We start from the raw sequence: 27,887 nt of genomic DNA, 5'->3' as shown, positions 1-27,887 counted from the left end.
AGCCACAAAAAAACAATTATAGGTTCCTGGACCCGGACACCAACAATATGAAAGCAAAAGAAAACACAATTGCATTCCAAGGTAGAGTTATAGTATGAAGATTTACTACATTTTAAAACATGTATTTTTCACTAACCATGCAAGTACTAAGTTTATATGAGCCTATAAAATCTTTATGTACAGCACACAGTAGTGTGTTTAAGTAAGTTATTACAAAATAACCTCATTACTGATCCCATTATACTGTACATTTCGAAAAATTGCAGTACAATACAGTATTTGGTAAATAAATATCAACATATAATCAAATTGTCATTAAAAAAAAAACTTTCCACCTGCACATTCATGTTTCAGACTGCAATCTGAACTTTCTAGTTTGCCAATTAATACGACCATTCAATGCACAAGTGTCACCTTGCACGTATGCGTGGGTTTAATCGTGCAGGGTGATGGAAAGCTCTCTGCACATTGCATCCAAACAGCCCCCTCACTCTGGATGAACTGGCAATGTAAATAATCCGTGTGCTAAGTGTTATATACGTACAGCCAAACGAAATTAATATTGTTTCTCAAAACTACAGCTGGGGCGATTGGTGCTTAAGTCAAATCAATCGACTAAAAGTTGTAATTCAATATTTTTAACGACTCATTTGTATTTACGCTATCTAACCCAAAAACCTCGATTATGGATAATCCAACATTGTTTTTTGTGGTCGATTATTCCATTATAACCCCCTTTAAAAATTACAACTGCCCGTACAAGTCACGCTCAACATGAAACGCCTATGACGTCTTAAATGTCCATGTGTCCAGCGGCACACGTGGAAAAGAGATGGGAAACTCTTTCTATCCAACTACGACTGTGTTATCCAATGAGTCAAGTAACCCGACCGATAATCGAGAGCGCGATCGACGATTTAGGCTATCGTATACCCCAGCTTTACTCAGAACATATCCCGAGTTTAGAATGGATGTCAAATTGGTCTTCATTTCAGAAATTATTGTTAATTTGTGATCACGCAGTTCTACTGCACAGATACATTTTGGATCACCATCCTATATGACAATGGACAGCCTCCTTGCAATGCATCCGCAGATACCGAGTTTACATTTGAATGGCGAATACATGGTCTGATAGAGCTGTTTGGTTTTTGCATGCCTCGGGCTTTCTGCTTTCAGTTATTGATGCATTTACGGACCCTATAAATGCTAATATTTAGCTTTGTATCATGATTATAAAATATACAGCCTTTTTAGAGACTTCCATGAAATAATATTTGGTAAGTATAGTGCTCATTGAGTCATGCCTCTGAATTATCATGGGATTCTCTCAATGAAAAGGGCTGCATATTTTATTGGCTGGCAAGACTATCCCTCTAAATTCACCTTGTAAATAGCCTATAATGGGTGCAGTATAGAGTCCAGATCCTTGAAAATACCAGGGCACAGGACAAACGTTGATCGTTATGTCATCTCCTTTTCAGTAGGCGTGCAGATGCTGAACTCAACATTCATGAGTATATCACATAATATGCAATACATGCAGCATTCATTCGTGAAAATTAAAAGTTCAATTTAGGTAGAGAGGCCTATTACCCATAATCTTTGTAATAACTTCCAATTAAAAAATACGTAAATAACAGCTGTGAAGACACACGTTATTTACGTGAGTGGTATTGTACAACGCATGCATGAGCAGAATTTCATGCAAGGAATATGCTTAGAAGCTATAAAACACGTTGATTCATAACCCCAAGCTCAAGCCACTGTTATGTTTATTGTAGAACAATTGTATTTCCATTTAAATAAAACATTATTTAGATTGCATGGCGGAAACTCTAATTAAAGCTCTACATGCCAACAATCCCGTGCATCTGTACCATGCGTGCATATCAGCCACATCACAAACTGTACGACGGATGTACGGAAATGCTCTTTGGAATATCTCTTGTTGATAAGCTATTATTGAGAACTGATACAACACCCCTGTCCCGGCGAATGCATTTGCTCAAAAGGACCCGGCACCTCTGCGACCATACAAAGTCTGCTCGGCTTGCTTGCTTATCTTCAATTTGAACTTCACGTCACGATTGAGGCAAGCCATCACGTGACACTTTTAAGAAAGAGTGCGTTCACTCCTTGATCACGTGTTTTAGACGCGACCGTCTACGCAAATTAGTAAACCTCAAATAAATAATATCGGCAGCCACCAACCCTTAGACCTTGGCTCTCCGTCACTGAATGACCACAGAGAGATCGTAGACCACCCTTGTGCGCCACTCGAGGAGGCCCCATTAGTGTACTCTTCCAATGAAATGTACTGCTTTCTACAGAAGCTTCGTACAATTAAATTGCTGGCTTTTAGCCCTCTACTTTAAATAGCACAGCTGGTCCATGAAATTATCCCATCCGCACAAGTGTTAATCAATGAAATCAGAAGAAGAATACACATGTGGAATCTCGTTTCACATTTGGAATCTCTTGGTAAAATGACACGCGGGATGCACAGAACGTGGGTATTGTGAAGTCACACTTGTCCCGATTGAGGCAAAAAATGTGGGGGTACAGGAGGGAGACAATGGCAGGGGCATAAGGGTCTATGAAGTGCACGTGAAAAAGAAAATGTATTTTTTTATATCCTAGCATATGCAGGTCATATAATGTGCAGATGCAGGACAATAACATAAATGTTGATTTATTGTAAAATATACAGACATTGTCCAGTCCCATCTGGTTCTGCTTCTGGCATGCGGATGTTGCAGAGCGTGATTTTGCGTAAAATTGCTTTGTGAAAGGCAAATAACTCAGCTTACTCATACAATGCTTCAGTTGTTCAAAGGATGCAAGCTATGAAGGCTACATTTACAACAACCATAATTAAATTACACTTACAAACGATTGGATTTCATTTCATTGGTCGCAGTGTTGGCAGTTATGCCATTTAGTCAGCATCATAACCGACCAAACAAAAAAGCTGTCGTGGCTGATTATAAACAAATTTCATTGCACGTAATATTAAAAAGGAGTTACAGCAATATCACTACATTGTTAAATTTGCACCAGCTAATACATACATTTGAGCTAAAATGAATGGCCTGCTACACAACAACGTAAAGTGAATTCTGGGAGTATTATTTTTCTCCCCAATTTGTAATATCTAAGTTTAGATCTTCACTGTCGTGCTCTCCGATGCGTATTCAGATTGTGTCACGTGTTCTTTGGCCTCGTGTCCGACGTTTCACTGAACAGTCGGGGAGCTTCTGCAGCAGCTCAATATTCAGCAAAGCGACATCGTGTGAAGCAACACAGCAGCACACATCTAAAAGAAGTCGGAGGGCTATAACCCATTCCTGCGGAGGGAGCTGGTAGGAACGTTGGGTTGCTCGGTCAATGGTCAGGGTCAACGGCGGCGTGGTGTATTCCACAAATATGCCCGACTGTGAGGGCGGGCACAAGCCGGCGTGAGTTTTATAAGGGCACCACGGGGTGACCAGCCCCTCCCCACCCAGCCCCACCCCTCCCACCCCCCACCCAGCCCCACCCTCCCACCCAGCCCCTCCCCACCCTCCAATCCCCACCCAGCCCCACCCAGCCCCTCCCCACCCTCCTCTCCCCACCCAGCCCCTCCCTGCACGACGGACGGACGGACACAATAATCCCCTGTGGGCTGGTGTAACCAGGAGGTTCCTACCAGTAACATACAGTACAGTCGACTGAACTTGAGCGTAGAATATCTTGATTGCAAATACAATATAGTAATGTGCTACCTTTTTCAATATCTGTTGTATCGACATGGCCATCGAGACATTGCACTACCCATACAGCGTGGTGATGTTTTGTAGTTTATAAATGATCAACAATGTCAAGGTAGGTTACGAGGCTTTCATATACACTTATAACCTCATTCTCGAAATAAATAAATGCTACATACTGGAAACTGCCATTGCCTTTAGCCAGCAAAAAAGGTGACACGGACGCACTAAACTCAACACTGAACAAATATGATTTCTTACATCACCTCTGGCACAGATTGTTGCACTCCGAAGACAAGCATATCCACAACATGTGTTTGTGTCTACACGCCAGACAGTGAGGCGTTTCATTTTAAATAATTTACTATTTTTTTAACCGAGTTACATTGTAAAGGAATATCGTTACTTGTACAGGTCTTATTAGTGTTACCTAGGTCAGAGTGTCTGATTTTTGTTGTGTTGTTGTCCTTGCCCGCACGTCCTATTAGCACAGTTGGCTACGTACGGTGCGATATAATTTCAACATACAATACATACATTTCTTTGTCAGTATAAACACATTTTACGCAAAATGTAAATACATCACCGTATGTTTATATACTGATTAAAAACAGCTTGCATTGAAAGACAACATTGATATTTGTTTTAAAGTTGCTGTACCAAAAAAGCTTTCAGGTGACTGAGTTGCTGGAATTAAATGTTCAACATTAATCACAAGTGGCATCTTTCTCTCTCATATACACACACGTTGGCACACACACAAACAATAAACATTTAAATCTTATTTTGGGATGCACATAAAGTGAGAGACATACATCAACTGAACATTCAAATACAATAACGTTGCTGTATTTTGCCAAAACAATTTTGCAGTCAACATATTCGTGTAAAGGTGCATCCCTGCAATTTCTGATGGAAGGGCCTCCATGACGGGAAGCTCTCGACAGCTCCTCTAGAGGGCTTTTGGCCTACTCTTCCATGCTAGCCAAAGCAAGCATTTAGGTGCACATCACATATAGAATCATGCGTCGAGTGAAAACCCTGCATCCTCTCTCAAAGTAAAACAGCTAGCACTCCAAAACACAACTCACCCACCAGAGACACACTTTGGGGCATTATCCATACATGTGGCACATGTTGGCACTGCTGTGTTGCTTCAAAGAGTTGAACTGTTGGTCAAAATGCGGCCTTGAATATGTCACATCCCTTATATTTTTAAGCGGCACTGAGATTATGAAAGCAGAACTTTTTGACGTGGGCCAGATTTATCTGAAATCCAAGCTAATAGTATAGACAGGATGGTACACATTGGCAAACATTCAAGTGAAGTTTGCACACATGCACAAGGTTTAAGTGTCATTGAGCCAGCAACTCCAGGAAACAGGCTTCTATAAAAAGTTTCTTCCCTCGGTGATGAATCATCCACTGCAGGTGTCTACACCAAAGGCTCACCCCAGCTTTTAACTCCTGCAAGGAGCTTCAGGCAAACAGCCAGTATCCTTTCCTTTTAATTGCGTGCCAAGTTGTGGAATCAAACCACTGTAGTATTGGTTAGCTTATGAAAGTGTTCTGATCACAGAGGGGGTTGATCCAATGACGACCGTCTTTTAATTTGAATACTAAATCCTGTGCGAAGCTTTTCTCAAGTATGTCGGGCAGCACGATGACCGAAAGGACAGTCACAAAATTGTACGTTCATTGAAGTGGTGTTGCGAACATGGCATTGAAGTATACAGTGAGAGACTAGCAAGACTGAATTGTTATTGACTACTGGTGACAATGTGTGAGCTCACAGCGTTAAACAAAGGTCATACTCTGCAACAAAAAGCAGGTCATCGGTTACATAAAAATATGACAATACTGTGCACGCAGAATATTTGACAGGAAGTTCACCACTCGATATACTTTTGTATACTACAGTGTTACATTTTTAATCAGTTTAAATAATTCCTAGAATATGGCATAATCGCACATTTTGGATGTGATTTGTAAATAACGCCTAACAGTTACACACGTTTTTCTTGATTTATAATGTGCCCACAACATTATCTGATTATTAATACATATTAAAAGTTAGGCATTAAGAAATAACTACACATATAAGAAACATTACAAAACACTAGACTATCGCAAATTTTAACATACATATTGAAAAGCTGCATTAAATACCAGAGGTGGGACAAAGTCATTGTTATGCAAGTCCAAGTCGAGTCTGAAGTCATCAAATTCATGACTCGAGTCTGACTCGAGTCCAAGTCACATGACTCGAGTCCACACCTCAGAGGTGGGACAAAGTCATTGTTATGCAAGTCCAAGTCGAGTCTGAAGTCATCAAATTCATGACTCGAGTCTGACTCGAGTCCAAGTCACATGACTCGAGTCCACACCTCTGTTAAATACTGTGGCCACATGCTCAACTGGCATCTTATCGCAGTAATATTGGTTGTCAACCTTGAAGTTGGATGCAAAAACTCCCAAAATACCCAATTCAGAGCCCTGGCAAAGCAACTAATCCCTTCCAAAGTTCACATATGAGTTCTGAAAAGGAACACAGCATTAATAACAACTATAGCCTCTCCGTTGCTCACTCTTGAGCTATACTACTTTGGATTATTTCAGTAGCAAAACGTATAGTAATTGTGTGGCACTAAAAAAAGTAAGACATTTCTTATCCCGAATAACTTAAACACGAGTATCATTGTGCAGGCAAGGAATGCTCCATAAACTCGCCTTCCGTTCAAGATTAAGAGTTCAATGTCACTGATGCCACCGCATCTTTGCCATCACTTCTGTCTGACAGATCCTGCAACTGCTGCACAGTTGACACGATCACCTGATAGTGTCAACTCTATCTGGCCGCCTGATGAAGCTTGTTGTAATTACTGACGAAACGTCGTACTCGAATTGTAAATGTTGTGGGTTTACTCTCCAACACACCGGTGTGCTGAACTATTAAAGAATTGGCATGTTTTGTTTACGTGAAAAACCTTAATAATTGGCTGTGTCGGGTAGTGGCGGGTTTAACGACACATTTATATTTACGCGATCTAACACAAAAACCTCTATTATGGACTATCTTCAAAGTCTGCTCTTGCGGTATCCCACCATCTGGCAGTATCCCCATCGCCACCAGAGGTTGGCGATAAAAATCACTAACCTCTGGTTGTCCACTGCAGCACCTGTCTCAGTGACCCGCGATCTTCCATCAAGCACGAGCGTCTTACCCAATGATTTCCAGTCACATGGAATAGCATCTACTGCTGTAGTATAAATGGTTTTCGCTTGGCTTGAGATGAGCATTTTAAAACAGGGCTAAGTATCATGCACGTTATAGGGGTCAGTCCTTTTCAATATTTCTCGTTGCTAGATGCTCATTAGTGACAACTTGCCTGTCTCTAGACAATCAGTGTCAAATGTAATGCAATGTCAGCAGAAGAAATTTGCTTTTTCAAAATAAATCACTGATGATTCGGTGGTAACTGTACTGGTTGGGAATACACTAAGTCTGGAATTTCATTGTGCATTTTTTTTACTTTCTCGGGTGTTCGAAAACAATTCTTGTCACTGGCAAAATAAAAACTTCCACATTATAAAGGAACCGGCGGACATCTCTCCATAGATGTTGACACTGACACGCTTTCTTCTGAGATGAACTCCAGGGCTATACATTGGCATTTAAAATATATTCTGTTTAAAGCCAGCTCTACCCCCAGACATTGGATTTTATATTGAATGAAATGCAAGTGATAATCCAATCAATATCATGTACAGTACAATTTGTGCATCAACTTCACATAATGAGTACACATTTTATATAAATTAATTAATACGATCCACGTGAATATTAATTATATGAATATCCATAATACTATAAATACATATACAATATTATTACACACAGTATGAATATCATTAATATATATGGATATCAAGTTAGTTCCCATACCAAATGTCAACCAGCGGTTTTAAAAATGCTTTAATATCGCTAAATAATTAAAGATTACATTAATATTAATTATTGCAAAATGTACGTTTGAAAATATTCATGGTATTCTGTTTTCTTATTCTTCCATAATTGTACATTTCCAACATATAGACTATTTCAGGCAAAAAAATATAGTACTGAAAAAAAATAACGTTTCCAAAAGTTTCACAATGTGTTTTAGACAGTACACCGAAAGCTTTTCACGATCTTGCAATTAAATGGAAACATTTATACTAATCCGTGCTTTGGGGCAGTTTATAAATAAATTTTAAGGTGACTACTCATTCCTTCCAAGAGGCAATTAATAGCACATTCTGCAGCTCATCATGTGGTATTTAATTATATCCCATTCCAACATGCTGGCAGCTGTAGCACAGTGGTTTCGCGCATTACGGTCGTACACAACAATTTACTCATTATAAACCTGCCAACGTGGCTTTATTCAACCAAGGTGGCACCGCGCAGCCAAGGTTCTGCAGTGAACCGTACGGATGCATACGGATGCATTCAAATTAATCAATGTGTCCCGAGGAAAATAAAAAAACACAAATCCTACGTAGGCACAAGATGACATTTGTGCATATTACCAGGGCACAATAGTGTGCTATAAATCACAGGCTGAGTCCACCTCCTGGATAGAATGGAGCCATGTAAATAAATAATTGCTCTCCGAATCAGACTCAGCTCGCGATGCAAATTTCATCTGTTGCCTGAATTATATTAAGAGCTACTTGCTCAACCAGATTGGCCTTGGCCTATGGGTATGTTTTGTGTATATTTATTTTCTAATTAGTCTTTCAAACAAACCGAGTCAATACTGTTGTTTTCATAATGCACATATCTCACCTTGTATTGCACATTCATTATTAGTTCATTGATAAAGAAAGCATTTGTCCATTATAGTGGATCACAGTTTCACCTTGAGTTCATAAAGGTTTTTTGAATGCTGCATGAGCACTTACCAATGTCATCCCAATGTGGCACACATTATTATTGTATTTCTAAAAGTGTAACAATGCACACAAATAGTGGTATCTAGACATCAAAATCTGTTCGTGGCCATAAACTCAGCCAGCATGCCTTGCATGCCACATGACATCACCATACTGCATGTATAGTATAATGCACAACAGCCTTGTTTTGAACCATCAAGATTAAAACAATTCCGCCAATATTACAATAGATCCACATAAATGTTAGCTGAATTAGACTTAACTCACAATGCAAATTCATGTTGTCTGAATTTGAATAATGACAAATATTTATTGTTTATTTTTACGCACTTTTCTGTCTGGTGAGTTTTCCATCATTTACCGAAATTATGAAAAGGTGTTTATATGGATTTACTATTTTATGATCATGTACCATAATTGTCTTGCTTACGGTGTACACAGGGATTTGTATACAAATATATTGACAATGTTTGATTACGCAAGATAATCAAGCAGCTGGATTTTAATGCTGTATTTTCCCAGATAGAATAAAAAAAATGGGATCATTCATCTCAATTGGCCCAAGTCTGGTGAAATAAAGGACACTGCAATGAGCAGAAATTGTATGCATCAAATGTCTGCTTTATTGGTTTTGTCATTTACAGTATATAGAATAGGGTAAAGTTATCCCAGCCCTAGGCAGATGCTTTAATCCAAAGGCGATGAAAAGAACTGTGTATCTGTGGCCAGTTTAACAGGATGTTTAAATGAATATAGCTATGCCATTAAATTATATGTGCAAACAACATCTTGTAAAATAATAGTGTGAGAATAATGCTGCAGGTGTTGCAATATTTTGACTGACATCTGTTGTAATTCTTAACTGCCTGTGTTAGTATTCCCAACACATTGACTTTACACTGCTTTCTTTGCAAACTCTGAGCTATCTGATTGCTTTACTGATCTACCCTGGTCGTTATGACGCACAGCCAGTGGCTGTTTACTCACGCAGACGTAAACAGACATACTAATTCCCCTGTTAGCGTGCCTCGGGCAAGTGCTGTGAAGGCCAAAACAGAGCACACACAGCGGGATAGTGCAGCCAGCATTAACCCCCAACCTGCGTTTGTGTCTCCAACTCCGGTATTGACCCCTTTATTCCAGGAAGTAATTTTCCACCTAGTTTACTTCGGAGAAGCTCACGGCCATATACAGACCCAAATTGACATTGACATTGTGCACAGGCAGGTATCCAACAATAATCTTGCTGGCATTGTGGAGCAGAATCCTCATAATGATGTCACTCTTTCTGTTAGACACGTGCACACAAAAAAGACAGATAACCCATAGCCTACAAAGGCCCATTGGGGCAAGTGCTGTTAGCAATAACCGATGAAAACACTATGTAACAATTGCTTTTTTGTTCCTGGGTAGTAAGTGTTATTTCGTAATTGCTTATGCCTAAAAAGTATATAGAAATGGCTATTATTTCCCACAAACTTTGCTTTTGTGACCAGGACAGTGATATTTAGAAATTTACCTATTTTCAATGAGAACACGGCCGAATTTGTGTCTTTTTGTTCACATAAAGTCAGAAAAAACACATATGAATCAAAATGTACTTGTATTTGCACTAAAATAATACAAAAATGAGTACAAAAGATTAAGAAGTGAGTAGTTTTTCAAGATTTACGATTATACTGTAAATCACTTTCACAAATCAGCCCCCAAATGTAGTCTCCCATCATGTTCTCGTTATACTGTCCTTGGTAGCGGCATTCAAAGTCCAGTATATCATGGTGGAAGCGCTCGCTTTGCTCCTCCAAGTACGCTCCCATGTTCTCCTTGAATTTATCAAGATGAGCATCAAGGATATGGACTTTGAGGGATATCCTACAGCCAATTTTGCCGTAGTTCTTCACCAGAGTCTCAACCAGCTCCACATAGTTTTCGACCTTGTGATTGCTCAGGAAGCCATGAACCACTGCGACAAAGCTGTGCTAAGCCACTTTCTCCTTACTAGTGAACTTCTTGGGGAATTCATCGCACTCCAGGATCTTCTTTATCTGTGGTCCGACGAAGACACCGGCTTTGAACTTTGCCTCAGACAGCTTGGCGAAGAAGTCTTGAAGGTACTTGAAGGCTGCCGACTCCTTATCTACAGCTCTGACAAATTGTTTCATAAGGCCCAATTTGATGTGCAGTGGTGGCATCGGCACCTTCCGGGGGTCCACCAGTGGCTCTTACTTGACATTGTTCCTCCCCACAGAGAACTCGGTCCGCTGTGGCCAGTCCCGCCTGTGGTAGTACGCCTTGGTGCTATCCCAAAGGCAAAGATAACAGGGAAACTTGATGAAACCGCCTTGGAGACCCATCAGGAATGCCACCATTTTGAAGTATCCGATGACCTCCCAGTCGTACTCATCATACTTAAAGGCGTCCAGCAAGGTCTTGATGCTGTTGTAATCCTCTTTGAGGTGCATCGAATGAGCAGCACGGCTTTGAGGCTCCTGGATGAGCTGTCAATGAAGAGGCGCCACTCATTCTGGTTACAGGCGATTGCGATTGCCTCGAACAGACCGGATACGTGATAGCAGGTGCATTCTTGCCAGTCCAACATTTGGAAGGGTCCACCATGCAGAAGTAGCAGTTGCTTGAGTGGTCAGTGGGTTCCTGCCAAATTCTTGGGATAGCGAACTTCATGGCTTTCTTTTCCCCTCTGTACCATCCTACAAAAATACATTTATTTCACCCATGACTAATGTCTAAGAGATTCCCGCAACATTTTTCACACTTGATATATTTTTTCAATAACACTGAAAATTGTAAAATATTTTAAAATTAAAAACTTTTACAATTTTACAAATTTTATAAGATAAAATTCAAAGGAACAATTGTCCATCTTGCCTTCCAGAGTTTTTTGCATTGCTCGCAATTGAAATTAGGTGCCCAGGGTTTGTCTTGATCCCCGACAGGCATGCCGAAATATGCCTTGTCGGCCTCACACATCTTAGCAGATGCTTCCACAGAGTACTTTTTCACTCTTGTCTTGATAAATTGGTCGCAGACAGAGCAAAATGCGTCTGCCGGATGCTTGCAGCCTCTTGATGCCATCTCAGAATAATCCAGATATGTATCCACTCAGGCAGCTGGAACTAAACTGAACTGGTGGGCTTAATGTCCCTGTATTTATACTACTATTCTTTTTACTGGAAAGTTCTAGAATATTCTAGAAGTTACTCCAAGTTTACGAAGCACTTAATCGATCTGGAATGTTCTGGAAAATAGGTAAATTTCAAAGTATCACTGTCCTGGTCACAAAAGCAAAGTTCGTGCGGAATAATACCAATTTTCTATACTTTTGAGGCATAAGCAATTAGGAAATAACACTTACTACCCAGGAACAAAAAAACAATTGTTACACAGTCAAATCAGCAGGTTCATGAGCCAACACCATGCATGGCCGCCTTTGTCTCCCCAGTGCTGATCTTTCCACACTGTGTCAGATACTCATTTAAGGTTAATTGACCCAGGACAGATTCAGATAATCACCGCTAATGCACTCCAAGACCAGGAATTGAACTCAGGCGCTAGGTGTGTAGCACAGTGCACTAACCACTGCGCTACTGCTCCACAAACACACACAGGTATACACACACGTACACACACTCATTCGCACGCATGTGGATTACAGATAGAGATAGTAGATCCAATAGCAAAGGTTGATGACGATGAAGGTGAGTGGAAAGGCCTTGCGAGAGTAGTTATCGATGTGGTGTGGGTTCTGCACTGTGCAGCAGTTCATGATGCAGACCAGCCGCTCCTTCAGCTTCTTCCCTTCCACGTTGATGCCCTGGGGAGCGCCGTTGGGCTTGGGTTCCCCAGGAGATGAGGAGTGTCCGGGAGACGAGGAGTGCCCGTGCCCATTCCCACTGCCGCTGCCTCCGTCGTAGCTGTCCACCATCTTTGCGGGGCAGCGCGTCACGGGGGTCTGCATCATCCCGTTGCTCTCTTCGAACTCCTTCTTCAGCTCCTAACGGACAAAAGAGCGGTGATTTTGACACACCGATTCAACGGCTTACATAAGCGATGCTTATTATTCGTCATGTTAAAGGCAGCAGAGAATGCAGTGGCAAACAACAATTATAGTCAGGAATAAAATGTAAACCTTTTCTGAAAATATATTTCAATTACGTTGTGCATTGGCTCTCTGAAAATTGGTCCCCACGTTTTGCAAAAAGTCGAAGTCATTCTGTCCCCCTTCTGTAATGAGCCAGGGGCAGGGCTGATATTTGCAGCTGTCTCTCCATAGAGCAACCACATGAATTTAAATGTCATAAGTGTGTCATCTATATTCCAGTGGTATTTTCTACGGAGCAGTATTGAAATTGACACGTTTTGCTGCAGCGGGGCTTGAAACTAATTTTAAATACGATATACAGCGTTTTATTTGAAAATGTAGCTAAACTTGTTTTCATCAGATGCCGAGTTTAAAATAATTCCAACAATGGAACTACACAGATCACAAAGGAATATCACAGTTCGTGTCATTCTGTAAGTGCAAACCATCGAAGAATGAACATTATATACTGTAATGTGGTTTGTATTGACGATGCATTATCAAGGCCAAAGACATAAAAGTGAAGCTTAACTTGTTCAGCCATTAAGTACCAGTGCGATATACCACTTTGGAGGCAAGGGTTGATGGATCGCATACATTTGTGAAACTTTCAAACCCACTGGGCTGTGATATGGCCAGGCGATTGCAGTACAGCCAATGAATTTGCGAGCCCACCACTGTGAACCTTTGAGTGCCGTTCCCTCGTATATATAAATGGGTTTTCTCCTGATACTCTGGTTTTCTGCCACGTAAAAATAACATTCAGAGACATTGCCAAACATATGAGAAAGCAAGACCCTTCTTCAATAGCCTTGAGACTCAGTGAGACTTTCCAGACGGAATTAATCGTGTTATAATTATACACTTGAATGATTAAGATACCTAATGTGCTAAATTGATCTTAATTTTAACATCGTTCTAATTTCTTCCTGGAGAATACGTGATTTGTGAATGAGATCGGTGTACCAATACAATATATTTGACTTAATATTTTGTCCTCTACAGACGATTTCTCTGTTGAGGACTAAACAATATTTTTCGCAAGAAGGTGGACAGAAAATTGCATGGCACCTGACAGCCCGAGCGATGCCCAGCTGACGAGCAAGACATTTTTATTTTTATTTATTTTATATCCATTTTTAAAAAGGAGCTATGTGCCCATTGTGTTTTTATGTTCAGAGGTCGATGCCATAAAAGTGTAGTTGGGTTGCTAAGTTGTTATCTATAACAATGTCCCCTCACACATAAGCACAAAAACGATGGAATGTTCACCAGTTGTTTCACTTTAGGTAGCAGGTGAATGCTCGTAGTTGAAATGTGCCAAGATACCAATGTGTAACATTCTTTGATATTCTATGTTGGGTTTTGTGACCTAAATGGATCTCAGAGCATTAATATGGTTTAAACAGCATTCAAATCGGGACAATTTCTACTACGAGGGCCTGCCTCAAGAGAATATAGATGTAATTCAGTGGAGTTTGTGTTGATAATCCATTAATTTGTTCCAATTTACTTGCATTATCTATTTCAGTAATTATATATTGGTCATCACATTTGTTAGACCCAGTAATTACACACAACCCTATTTACTGGACTACCGCACAGTATTTATTTTTCTCAATAAAACTTCAAAACATAATATGTTATATATTATGTTAACAGGAGCATCAGGACCTTTAAAGTGCCAAAGAGGAAATACAACAGGAATGTGGACAAAATAGAATCCCTCACTCAACTGTGAGCCACCAGCAAACACCACAAAATAAAGTGACGTCCCTAAGGAAGACTTTGGATGATAAGACATGAAACGAGGGTTTATTTTTCCACTGAAATCTTTAACTGTGACGGGGTCGGCAATTATTTACGGGTTACATTGCAATCTCATGGCTGTACTTTGTCCATTTGGAGAGTTTATAGTGTCCACCAGCAGGTGGCATGTACCATGGTACTTCTGTAAGTTACCGATAGTAGTCCATTGTAGCCTCTGACCGATGGACTCAACAAAACGCAAGTGCATTCAATTGACAGCAATTCAATCTCACATTGTGTAGAATTTTTAACTAGTTTACAATCACCGGTACCAAATGTACGAGCATCGTTGGTTAGACGACAAGCAAATAGAATTAAAAAAATCAACTAATGCTCATCCCCAAACATCATGTGACTTACACACTGCATTATATTTATCCAGCAAGAGGAGGCAAAATCCCCTCTGGAGCAACACCAGCAGTGGTGTGAGCAAGTCATTGTGGGGCTGCACCTTTATCAGTTCGATGTAGGAAATATAATCCACACCCAATGTCTACCACATGCATCGTTTAAAAATACCGCTATTAATAATGCTATTACTTGCACACACGCACAATTTCAGCAGCAGAGATATCATGCAGTGTTAATGTATGCCAGCAATGAAAAGCACATTTCCCCTTTGTGGAGATAAGCAGCTGGAGAAGAGGGAAGCTTAATATTTAAAGAGCTATTGATGCGGTCCAAACTTGCTTAGGAAAAAGATTTTAGTAGCCTGTGCTGGCAGTTTAGCTTGAACACTGAGGCTATCACCACAGCTCTGTCAAGAATGCCGTAGGCAAAGGCTTAGCCAGGATTTCTTACACGGCAGAGCACGTAGGGCAGACTTGCAGTGTTTTATATGTGTCACAGCTTGTTACAGCTTTGGGTGGTAGCGTACGCTTTCTTGTACTTCCCGGATCTAATCGCTGCATTTCACACATATAACACGCTCTTTGGAATCGTATGAAAAGGGAAGAGACTGTCCACCAGCATTTCTATTCACCGATTTAAATACACATAATCTTGGAGGGTCGTGGGGCTATATACTACCGCTGGATGAAGGGGGTTGCAATCTAAGCCCATTGTTATGGGATATGTACTGTTTGCAGAATAGACAGGGCTTTGGTTTAAAACGGCAGCACATACAAGATACACACTGCCCCCTACCACACTGCTGGGTTATCGCTTGCACTTCGACTTGGGGGGGAATTGTGCCCTATGCTAAGTTGCTGACATTGTTTCTGCATTGAAATTGCCTGCAGTTGACCCCAAATCAAGTTTTGATTACCTCAGCATCCATTAGCTGCTACTTTCTGATGGGTCCCTTCCGTGGGAATGTTGTAATTTCCAACACCCATTGAGGTTATATTATCCGAGATTAACAATGGCCAACTTTGACTTTTAACAAACAATGTGACAATTCTCAGCTCTGGGAATCTGGAACAAAAACCGACTCCTCTTCATCCTCTCTGACGAAAGCCGCAGCGACAGACAGAGAGAAGTGGAAAGACCACTGCAAGGAGATATCAGTGAAGGAAAAGGTCATAACCCAGCGGCCTGAAAAACCAAGGATCTAGCAGAGTAACAAATAGCAACCACGCATGTGGGTCACTGTAAACAATTGCAAACATTACCAAATATATTTGGAGGCCTGTGAACGGTGGGGTTGTGGCGAGTGTGGGATGAGCTGCTACCCAAAGATGCACGTTGCGCATAAAAAAGCTGTCAGCCTTATTTAGACAGCCGGCTCAAAATAACTTAATGTGTAGCCATTTCTGTCAATTGCACAACCAACTCCAAGTGACAAAACTGGCAGTTCTTTTGAGCTGGTGGCGTGAATCATTAGGCGATTTGCCAGGCAAGGCAAATCGCCCGATGATGCTGGATGTAATTACCAGCTAAACGTTACGGTACTCAAATTGTAAATGTTGTGGATTTACTCTCGAACACACCGGTGGGCTGAAGTCGTCACTAATTGGCGTTTTGTTTACGTAACAAATCCCTTACTAATTGGCTGTGTCGGGTGGTGGAGGGTTACGACATATTTATACTTACGCGATCTAATCCAAAAACCTATATTATGAATAATATTTGTCGCAAAAGCCTACATGTTATTAAATACGATTTGCATTTCTCTTTATTTCCCCCCGGGCCCGCACACTCGTCGTTCTTGCTTGCGATGGGGCTTTTCTCGTTGTTCGCGAAATTCGAACGAGGCCCGGCTTTACCCGTTGGATGTCGTGGATGTGTCCCTGCTCGAGCGTGTGGAAGTGCGCCACGGCGTACTCCACGAGCGCGCCGAAAATAAAGCTGAAGCAGATGCCCAGGTAGACGTCGATGGCCTTGATGAAGCAGTTGGCGTTGGGCAGGGAGGTGCGCGCGCCCATCATTAGCGTGGTCATGGTAAGCACTGTGGTGACGCCTGCATTCGTGCCGAGGAGAAAGAGAGGTTACCGAAAGACCCAAAGAATATTGACACTACTTTCTCCACAGTGTGTGGAATGGAATGTGAGAAGGCCATTTTCCAGACTAAAAACAAAAGGCATGCACAGGTGTTGTGCACTACATTTCTGCATTTGTGAGTATGGCCATGTGGAAAGTCAAACGATGTTTTTACACTACATTACACCAATATGTAAATTCATACTGGGGTCACATGTGTAATGAAGGCAGCTAAAAAGCACACACTCGGTTAAACAGGGTGGACGAGTGCAATTATGGCCATCTCAAGAGTAATAAGCTGACACCGCTGAGATTTTAGATTCAAATCTGGGTTCGAGCCACATGTGACCTAACCTCATGTGCAGGCGAGTTGATGGCCTCAGCCCAGTCACCAATAGTGGACAAATAGCGTTACATATATTTGGCATATTCCAGCTTTGCACTATGAAATCACATAAATTGGATTTGATCACCATGTGATGAACACTCGATGCAGGGCATATACATGTGTGACAAACCGTGGATTCCCTGGGACTCCTTTGGTCATGGAGCCCATGTGGAGTGTCTGGGGCTCGTTGGTGCTGGGTACCAGTTGCTTCAAACTGAGCTGTGCTGCCGGTGTTGCCCTCTCCTCTCGGTGGCGAGATGTCAACTACCTCGCCTAGTATACAGGAGGCCGTGGGTTCGATTCCGACCCTGACGATGCCCGTATATTTGGAGTGTGCATGTTCTCCCCATGGTCGTGTAGATTTTTCTCCGGGTCCTCCGGGTTTTCCCTCCACATTAAGAATCAACATGCGATTAGAATATTTGGTTGCTATAAATTTCCACATGATAAGGCACTTCGTTAAGCTATCGTGTGTGGCCAGGTTGGGTCTGAAAAATAGCTATACAGCTCAGTGGTGCTTACCTGGTAAAATAAAATATAGTTTAGTTTAGTCTCTCTCTCATGGTTCGCTCCCTCCCCCAATTCCCAACATAGCTTGGATTGAAATGTATGTTTTGTTGTAAAGCATCTTCACACGTGGCTTAATTTAGACATTGTATATATTTAAAATGTTGTTGTTGTCATGCCTGAGGTTTATAGGTAGTAGTAGTATTTGTATGTTCAATTTAACCATACATACATGGGCTATTATGTTTTTATTCTCATACTAGCCTTGGGAAGTACTGATTTCTGCTCATGGCACTGAACTAGTGGTAAAAGTTCCACGTTCCAGTGGTGGAAGCTGGTCAATCCGTAAGGTGACCACCTTTCACATCCCACATAGCGGTACTGATCTGATTGAATCAATGAAAAGGTGCGTACATTCTCCGAACATCATTTGAACTCGCAACTCTGCTGGCTATTCATTAGGCCTTGGATGAGTTAACACCAACACAAATAACATTTGCGTGTTAGGTTTTTTAGCATTATCATATGTGTGGCACATTAGGAATGGATCACTCTTTTAATTATATCCTTGTGCAGCAAGGGAGTAAAGTGTGGTTCTGTGAAGGTCCTGATGTGCTGTGCAGTGCATCAACGCATGTGTGTACAGCAGCATGCGATGACTGAGTCGGGCCTGTAGGTGGCTGGCAGGGTTAATGAATAACCGCACGTGTAAACCAGCCACATGGTTAATGGCGTCTCGGAAGAATTGCTGCGTGTAACACGCGCTGTTTCATTTTACAGATAAAGGACCCAAAGGTTGTTTTTGATCGTTATATAAATGTTCTAGACTTGTTCTAGACTTGTTCTAGACTTTAAGCTTGGCTTTGAATTGTTCGTTTGTGATATTTGCAATTAGAGGCGTTTTAGCACTGTGCATTGTAAAGGGATGACGCACTGTAATTAGTTACTGTCATTGTAATTCTCTAACTCTAATACTGTTTAGTCTATAACCATGCCCATGTACCCAGAGTATGACTACTTGCAATGCTATTGAGAAAAGAACACATGTAAAGTAGTAAGCTGTACAATGGTGAGATACAGTACGTATACTGTACACATACAGTGCATATAATGGGTGTAATATACCGATATAAGTGGATGGTATAGATAGACATACAGCTTAGGATTAAAGTAATAGTCGAATAGTGATGTGCAAATGTGATTGTCAAAGACAAGGATGGTTTATAAGTAGTAGAATTGGGTTTAAGAGAGAGGGTTAATGAATAACCGCACGGGTAAACCAGCCACATGGTTAATGGCGTCTCGGAAGAATTGCTGCGTGTAACTCGCGCTGTTGCATTTTACAGAGTGACGGTGCGGTTCTTCACAAGATTAATATTAACTACAATAAATAAATGTGCTTGCCCTCGATTTGGAGCACCTGCCCACGTCCTTCATTTCGAGTGTGCAACATATGCAAGTGGCCAAGATCATTTAGTATTTGACTCCTTTGGGTACTTTACAATTCCACGTAATCGCACACCCCTTTTTGCAATGAGAATTTGGATATTGTATAAGTTAAGAATATTATGCACTTGCTAGATAACGCTGCCATGAATATTAAGAGATGGCAATTTTCTACAAGGTCTCTCGGCACAGAGACCAATGTGTCATTCATTTACATCCTCACCGTGATGGAATGCACCACGAAAACAATTAAATGATTTCACAATTATGTTTAGAACTACAATATATAATACGTGAAATGTGGTGCCGATAATATTACATAGTTTACAATGCGATTATAAAAGGTCGTTTTGTTTTTCCGTTATACATTTTCCAAGTTTGACCTTCATTTGCAACCATCAATACAATGCTGGAGCCCAACTCTGGGCTGTGCATGAAGGTGTTTTTAACATCCCATGTTCATTGATCTGGCCGACACTTTTTATTGTGTGATTTAAAGGGACAACTAGATTATTGTAGTGACCTTTTTTTCGTATAATTTATAGCAGTTGTTATTAATCTGTACAATCAGGGTGGAAATTACCGATATTTACTCATGTTAAATATTTCATAAATAATGATAACATAGAAAATTGATGTTTCCTCAAATCACATTTTTAACAAAACATCCATTTGTGTTTGAACATTTTTACATTGTGAATGCATATCAAAGACATAGAACCAAATCACTCTCAATGCACCCAATCAGTTAAGATCTCAGAAGCCAAACAGACTTAAGCCTGGTTAGTATGTGAATGGATAGTCACCAGGGCTTGCCAGGTATTGAAGCAACAGGGCTACGAAATGGCCGGAATATTGAAATGATGAATATCACCCCTCGTATACAGGGTGGGCTTCCTCTGGTTTCCTCCCACATGAAGTGAAAGGCTCTTTCATTGAATTGGCCAAATATATCCCACTGAAAAAAGTGTATTGAGACTCAGTGAAGCTTTCCTGAATAAATAATTGGATTTTTTTTTATATGTACACTGTAAATATAATGTTTCATACACAAACACGCTTTTTCCGTGACTTCTGTGCTGTTTGCTAATCAGCTATTATGAGTTAATAGCAATACAATGTATCCTATGCTGAGCAGGTTTTTTTGTGTTGTCAAAATGGGTAGCCAAGTTGAATGCAATGGAGCAAAACAGGATTATCATCCTGAGTGCGTGTGCACTCCACAGAGCTCTTAAAACCGGGAGTTTACTATGCGATTAAAACAAAATCGATATTGCTCCTTACGCCCGTCACACCGTATAACTGCCATGTGCTCGTCCATATGGTTCTAACAATTATAAACTAATTGCATATAGAGAGATTCAGAAAATATGATACACCGGGGGCAGTATTGAGGTAATTGATTCGCAAGACTTATTTTTTCAGATGGTCCTGCCTGGGTGTTTGCATGTGGTCAATCCACTGCCAGATGAAACACCTCTCAAGCTGCTGTCACCTTTCATAAGCATACAATCTAATAATCCAATAATCGACCATTACCTGCAAATGAACTGATATCAGCGCTCCATCTCGTCGTCCTCCCAGCTGCGTTCCATTCGTTGGTTGCCACTTCAATCCATCATTATGCTTTACCATCCTTTCTAGCGTTGTGTCCTGCTCAAGCCCACTTACTTTCTCTTGGCAGTTTGAATGATGTAATTTGCCATACAAAAGAAGAATTATGTCATTAACCTGTATATGCTATCGAATGGATGCAATCCTCTTTTTGGCTTCTCAATGCAATTCTAAGCACGCATCTCTCCAAACTTCTTTGGGCACTTTTCAGTTTTTGTTCCGTATTTTACAACCATAACCGTATTTCAAAACCAAGTCATGGCAGGTGGTAGATCTTTTTTATACGTATCTTCATTGGGGTCATTGGTATGTTACTTTTCATTATCAAGTTGATATTTCCAGAAAAGCTCCAACCCACCTCTTTATGCATAAATACAAAAGAAAACGTTTCGATGCACTTACATCAGAAAACTACTTGCTGTACTGCCCCCTACTGGCACTGTGGTACCCAGAAGGTGATATGTCATGTGGAAATAATTTAAACACGGTCAACCAATTAGTCTGCAGTGCTAGTCCATATTTTTTTACTCGTGCATGTATCACCATCATCATCGGCCATGGCCAATCTACTGCTGGATGACGGCCCAATCCGCAACCTCGTCTCACGAATCCTGCGATGGAATAATTCACCGAGCACCTGCACGCACGCAGATTCGCTGCTCAATCTCCTCTCGGTGGACATCCTCTATGATGCATTCCTTTCTTTGGCCGAGACTCCCATTATTATTCTTAACCATAGGCAATCATCACTTCTGGAGACGAGTGTCCTGCCCAAGACCACTTTCGTTTCTTAATACATGTAGTTCGAGTGGCGTCATTAACCCGGGTATGTTCTCTAATCCATCTGTCTCGCGCCAAAAAAGTGCACAAAATAAAAAGATGCATGGTTGGAATTACGCTGAGAGCCAAAAAGAAGTGAAGTTATTTATTGTTCAACTTATAATGTTTTTTTTTTTGCGAAGCAGCGAGTTTAATCACATGCAATAAAAACGCAGTGCTTCATGATTAACTGCAATTTTTTTGCATACATCAGTAACGATTGTGTGCGTTTTAGCCACGTGTATTGAGGGCATAAATATGTATGATACATATGTGTGCATCGGTGTGTTTGCAAAAGTGCTTACATTCAATGCCAACGTTGTTTAAATTATTAAGAGGGAATATTACTGCACAAGAGGGCATCGCATGAATTCTGCCTTCGCATTTAATTTGGCCCAGTTCAAAGCTGAAGATGCAACTTGCATATGTATGGCAGAGAAGCACAGAATGAAAGCATCATCAATCAACTGCACAACTTAAAAAAAAAACATTGTAAATTGTATATAAGATCAACTTTGCCGGGATTAAGGGGGAGAAAACCTGCAAGTTCACTTCAGGAATTATTCTGCATATGTTCTGCTGTGCAGATAGTTCTGTACAAAACAAAAACGTGTATCTATGTTACAGATAGTGACAACACAATCGAGATGTGATTTATGAAAACAATTTAAACAAAAAAAACAAAAGATCTGCAGAACTCACCGATACAGATCCTGGCAGGGACGGAAGACTGGCTGATCCAGAAGGACACCCAGGACAGCACAACGAGGAGCACGGACGGAATGTACGTCTCCAGGATGAAATACAAGATGTTACGCCGCAGTTTGAAGTGAAACACCAGCTTCGGGTACTGGCCTGCCGCAGAGTCATAATAAAGGACCGTGCAGTTATTACTTTTTCTCGGCTGCTTGATTCTGAAAATCATGTTCTTTTTGAGGTAGCTGTCCTGGGAAATTGGTTAGTCTTCCCAGAACATCAAAAAAATTTCAGATAATAATACACCATACAAGATAATTAATTTGCTTGTAAATCTTACTTCTGCTGACATCGTGACATATTCTTCTCATGACATGTCCCGGGGTTCTTTTTTTTTTTTGTACCTCCGAGGAAGCATATCCGAGGTGTACATTTCAATTCTGGTTCAGCCAATCAACAGCGGTCACAACAGTGGCGGCTCCTGCAAAATCTCTCAGGGGGGGCAAATGTCTGGATGATTGATAAGGATAAGGTCCACCCATGCAATGGATAAATTAACAGCTTAAGCATGTAAAGGCAACTTCACTTCTTTAATATTAATGAAAAATAAAGTGACTCTTACAATACATCTTGTTTGTTTCTATACTCACTATTAATACAATCCACTCAAGTTTCTTTTAAAGATTCCACTAGGTGGCGACAAATTATATTGTTGGATGAAACGTGCTTACGTATGATGACGTAAGCACGTATGATGACGTAAGCACGTTAGGGCGAGCCCTCCCGGAAGCCATAGAGAATGCATTGCAGTGCCCCCCGGTCGGGGCGATTCTCAGCCGGAGTGAAATCGCCCAAAAAGAGGCGGTACTCCACAGAACGTGACATGACGCTGATTGGACTATATCCAGAGGCACAGTGACGGCTAGCGTGACTCTGTGGTTGAATTACATTGGTGGTGCGTCGCCCAATCGCCCTAATGAAGAAACCGCCCCTGGGTCACAATGTGTAAGTCTGAACCCTTGTTGTTATCGCACATTCTTGTGAGTACAGTCCATCACGAATGCACAGTGATGACAACAAAGTAAACGTGGATAGACAGGCCCTCGCCATCAGAAGGTGGAATTTTCACCAGTCACTCCAGAGTGTTGACTTATTTGTTTGTTTAATTGTTTTTGCCACCCCATGTTTATTAAAGGTGGGGCAAAAAGTTAAGTGCGTGAGTGCAAGGGGAAGACAATGGGGAAATGGGCGAAAGGAGCAGGGGTAAGGGGTTTTATTTTTAACTCGCCTGTGCACTTCGTTTGGAATATGACTGTCATCTAACCATCAATACAATGCTGGAGCCCAACTCTGGGCTGTGCATGAAGGTGTTTTTAACATCCCATGTTCATTGATCTAGCCGACACTTTTTATTGTGATTTAAAGGGACAACTAGATTATTGTAGTGAACTTTTTTCGTACAATTTATAGCAGTTGTTATTAATCTGTGCAATTAGGGCGGAAATTACCGATCTTTACTCATGTTACATATTTCATAAATAATGATAACATAGAAAATTGATTGATGTTTCCTCAAATCACATTTTTAACAAAGCATCATCCATTTGTGTTTGAACATTTTTACATTGTGAATGCATATCAAAATTTCATATTCTACTGTACTTCTGCGATTGCATTGTCCAGGCTCAGGCGATCCTGTAATTCAAACTCTCAACAAAGGGGGTTTGAATCCCTTCGGAAATTCCCATTCTATGGGTTTTGATGGCATTGTGAATTCAGGATTTACGACTTTATTCCCATGGAAACCCCCTGGTGAATAGAGCGATAAATGTGAACAGACACGCGTGATCTCAAGGGCCACAGCTTTGACACTTACAGCTTCAATCCATGCCTAAAGAGCCCCCATGTTCGTTGACAGTGAGACACATTTCTGAAGTTGATTGTTTTATATTGAAGTCCACGGACTACCTTCCTGCTTACATGTTGCTACTATTTATTATTTTGTTACCATATTTCTACAAAAGTTACTTTACACCTTCTTTGGGTCTTAAGTCAAGATTTACTTTACACTGCAGTTGGTATTCGACAACACATTTTCTACTAATATTATCACTATGTATTATTTTACCAAGTAAGGCCCACTGAGCTATATAGCCCAATGAAGTGGCTTATGTGGAAATGTATAACAGCCAAATACTCTAAACGCATGTTTCTAAACGTGCAGTGAAAAACCGGAGGACCAGGAAAAAAATCCACACGACCACGGAGAGAACATGCAAACTCCAAATATACAGGCGTCAGGGTCGAGATCGAACTCACGACCTCCTGTATATCAGGCGAGGTAGTTAACATCTTTACACTGCGGCACCCTATTATTACATATTACATAAAGGCAGTGTTTTTTTCGGCCAGAGATGTCCAGGGATGAACTTCAAAAAATATTTTCCCATCTGCCCCCCCCACCCCCACCCAAGTAGGGAGCCACTGAAAATATTCCATGAGAAATTAATCCCTGCATCAAGGTAACCTCTGACACCAAAAATGAAAATCAAGCATCTTGGAAATAATCCATTGCAACAGCATGGCAAGCTATTATTGGCAAGTGAGACACAGCACATTTCAGTATTCCTTTGATGTAAAAAAATCGCCATTTTTTTTCAAGTACTGTATTGTATAGATCAATATATTTCAATTACCTGTGTTGCTCAAAACAACATCTAAAGGTATGAGCAATACCGTGTAAGATATAATTGTTGAGGACCACCGCAAAACTCGACTTCCACAGCAACCAATTATATAAAGTGTAGCGCTGTAATTCTATATTTGTCCAGGAAAACATTACTCAACTTCATGACACATTTTCAGTAGGGACCCACTTGGTATTTTTGGCCAATTCTTTTCAAGAAATTTTTTAGAAGTGTCCAAAAAAAGCTCACACATAAGAGAGAAAAACGCTCAAACTTGCATCGGAAAAAAACGACATGCTGTACTGCCTTTCGAAGATGCATTATTGTCATTCAGGTATATATTGTGCACGTAATCTTAGCATGATTGTGTAGTGACGTATAGTGAGTCACTGTGGTGTAGCGTCAGCCACTGAGAGTAGAGTGGAACTGTGCGTGTCAAAGCCTCTCTCTGGAACAAGAGTGTGGATATCATGGAAGGGAACCCTAGGGGGCATTGTTCTGGTCACAGAGAGAGGTCGGTTAAGGATGTAACAGTCTGGGTGAACCCGAGACGGCACGTGACCGGACAGAAGAGGTAATGGGACACTTGGCATAGGGTCCTCGGGCTTCTAGTAAGATCCAGAAGGAGGCGTGGCCGGGGGTGGGGCCATGCTGAGGAGCATAAAAGCCGAGTCCCGAGAGCGATCTGGGCTGTCTTCTAGAATCATCCCCTCGAGCCACGTCGCTTCGGTCTTCGGTCTTCAATCGGGGTCTTATCTAGTAGTTACTCTGTTGGGGGTAGTTAACAGTGTTGCCTTTGATAGTAGCCCGGTTGGGGCCGTATAATAAACGTGTTGCCTCCCAGACCAAGTGTGTGCCTCCGTGGAACCCACTACAATTGCATAACCCCTCCTACAGGTTATTAGATATCAAGTGTGTGCCACTGCACCCAACGATGCTGTTGGACTATGTATATGACTGAATGTTTGAAACGTCTTTTTTCCCTACATCTCACAACTCTATAATGAATATGCAGAAGTAACTATTTAAAAACTGGGGCATACCATGATAATATTATCTCACAATTCTGAAATAGGGAAGAACGACATAGAAATGTGTTGTCTTGATGGGTGTTTTGTTGCACAACTGACACAAACCTGGATTTCTAATGTCCCAGAAAGACAACTACCTCATCAAGTCCTGTAAAAAACCAGGACAGGTGACAATCCGCTATACAGAACATGATGCATACCTTGGGCTGCAACAGGTGTAGGTTTTAATTCACATTTGTATCACCAAGGGATTGCTTGCCAAACAAAATCACTGCTTGTAAATTGAAAACAGTGCTCAAATGTATGACAAGACTCAACTTTACAGACATGCAAGCTCTGTGAGCTGTTATAAAAGAGATCGGTGGTTGTCACCTCTGAGGAGGTGTTGTGACTGAGGAGGTCTTGTGTTGTGACTATGGTCAGTATATTTTGTAAGGCTGAAAAGTCAGTCCCCTTCTGCTACCAGCAGGTGATGCTATAAGTCCCTGCAGGTATTCTAACTCATGGTTGATGGAGTTCTATTCTTCTCTTGGCGTGTCATTACAAAGGCATTTCTTTGTTTTATCCTTGACACTTTAATTACCGTAATTATTCAGTGAAACAGAAATATTCCAGTTTCACTTCATAGTCAAATTGTATGTATTCTATATTCGGCTATTATTTATAACTGCTAATTTTTACAATATGAGCAGGTGTGTTCACTGAATCAAGTTGTACTGGTTGGGGCACATGTCAATGAATATTGATCTTTCATTTGTTTTTTTTTTATGAACCAAATATGTGTCTAAATTCCATTTGAATATTAATTGGCCAAAGGCCAAATGCATGCAATTGTTATTCACAACTATTGTTTATGTAAATGTGCATTTCTGCAATTACTTGCTCACCACTGCTGGCTAAAGGCCCTCTATTTTAGGGGAGCTCTAAAGAGAGTGGGTATTTAGACCTACTCCACGCTGGTCAAATGTCTTGCAAAAGGGGGGAATAACCACACCACACTCGACCTGCCGATCGACAAACTGCGGTTTACTCATTTATACTGCTGGAAAGACAGTGGTGGGGGAATTTAAGAAACCTGCACCATAGTTTAAACTGCCTGTTGGGAAATATGGCCAAACATGGAGATGACCTGCTGGCACAGCAGTCAGAACATAGAGATGGCATCACTTAGATCCTGGGTTGATTCTGAGCAGTAACTCGGGCTTAAACCAGGTTTTCAAGTGGAGTAAGCTAATGTCTCGGCCGGGTGACAGAAGTAATGTATTAAATATGGGTTTTTACTTAATTTGGATAAATTCCAAGTTTGTTAACAAACACAAAACAGCCGTTTCAGTGCCAAGCAATGAACTTGTATCAGCAGGATGGCATGTTAAGTAGTGCACACTCTTTTGTGTAAAAAAATTTTAAGTCACATTAAGGTATATTTGAAGCAGTTCAAAATTAATTCCTCTTGTAGGGTATTCTCTTACACATTCCATGATACAACGCTGGCAGCAACCTTGGAATTAAATTTGGGAAAAATCCAAAAATAAATTACCAAACATTAATTCATGTGGCTTTAGACTGTCAAGAAGTATATATGTAGAATTCACCAATTTCATAAATTACAACATTCCATTGTGTCCCTTATCTACTCTGAAAAACAGGTTTCTCAGTTTGCATATTTTTTTCTTGGAACAA

The 27,887-nt window shown here is 40.8% G+C and overlaps 1 protein-coding gene across 2 annotated transcripts in view; it reads right to left on the bottom strand.

Moving 5' to 3' along the window:
* Positions 1–3,632: 3,632 nt before the first annotated feature.
* The window catches only part of LOC133345615 (gamma-aminobutyric acid receptor subunit pi-like), a 51,150-nt gene continuing 26,895 nt past the window's right edge, over positions 3,633–27,887 (bottom strand). For both annotated transcript variants that reach the window (XM_061556537.1, XM_061556538.1), the window contains exons 8-10: positions 22,496–22,648; positions 16,806–16,999; positions 3,633–12,702 (exon numbers count right to left, since the gene is read on the bottom strand). In XM_061556537.1, the coding sequence (XP_061412521.1) occupies positions 12,358–12,702; positions 16,806–16,999; positions 22,496–22,648 (692 nt within the window). In that variant the 3' untranslated portion in view covers positions 3,633–12,357. The remainder of the gene's footprint in view (positions 12,703–16,805; positions 17,000–22,495; positions 22,649–27,887) is intronic.

This window comes from Lethenteron reissneri, chromosome 22 (genome assembly GCF_015708825.2).
Source record: "Lethenteron reissneri isolate LAM-NWPU_2019-01 chromosome 22, ASM1570882v1, whole genome shotgun sequence".
Classification (NCBI taxonomy): Eukaryota; Metazoa; Chordata; class Hyperoartia; order Petromyzontiformes; family Petromyzontidae; genus Lethenteron; species Lethenteron reissneri.
The sequence above is the reverse complement of the archived record's forward strand: the minus strand, read 5'-3'. Positions and strand labels throughout refer to the sequence as shown.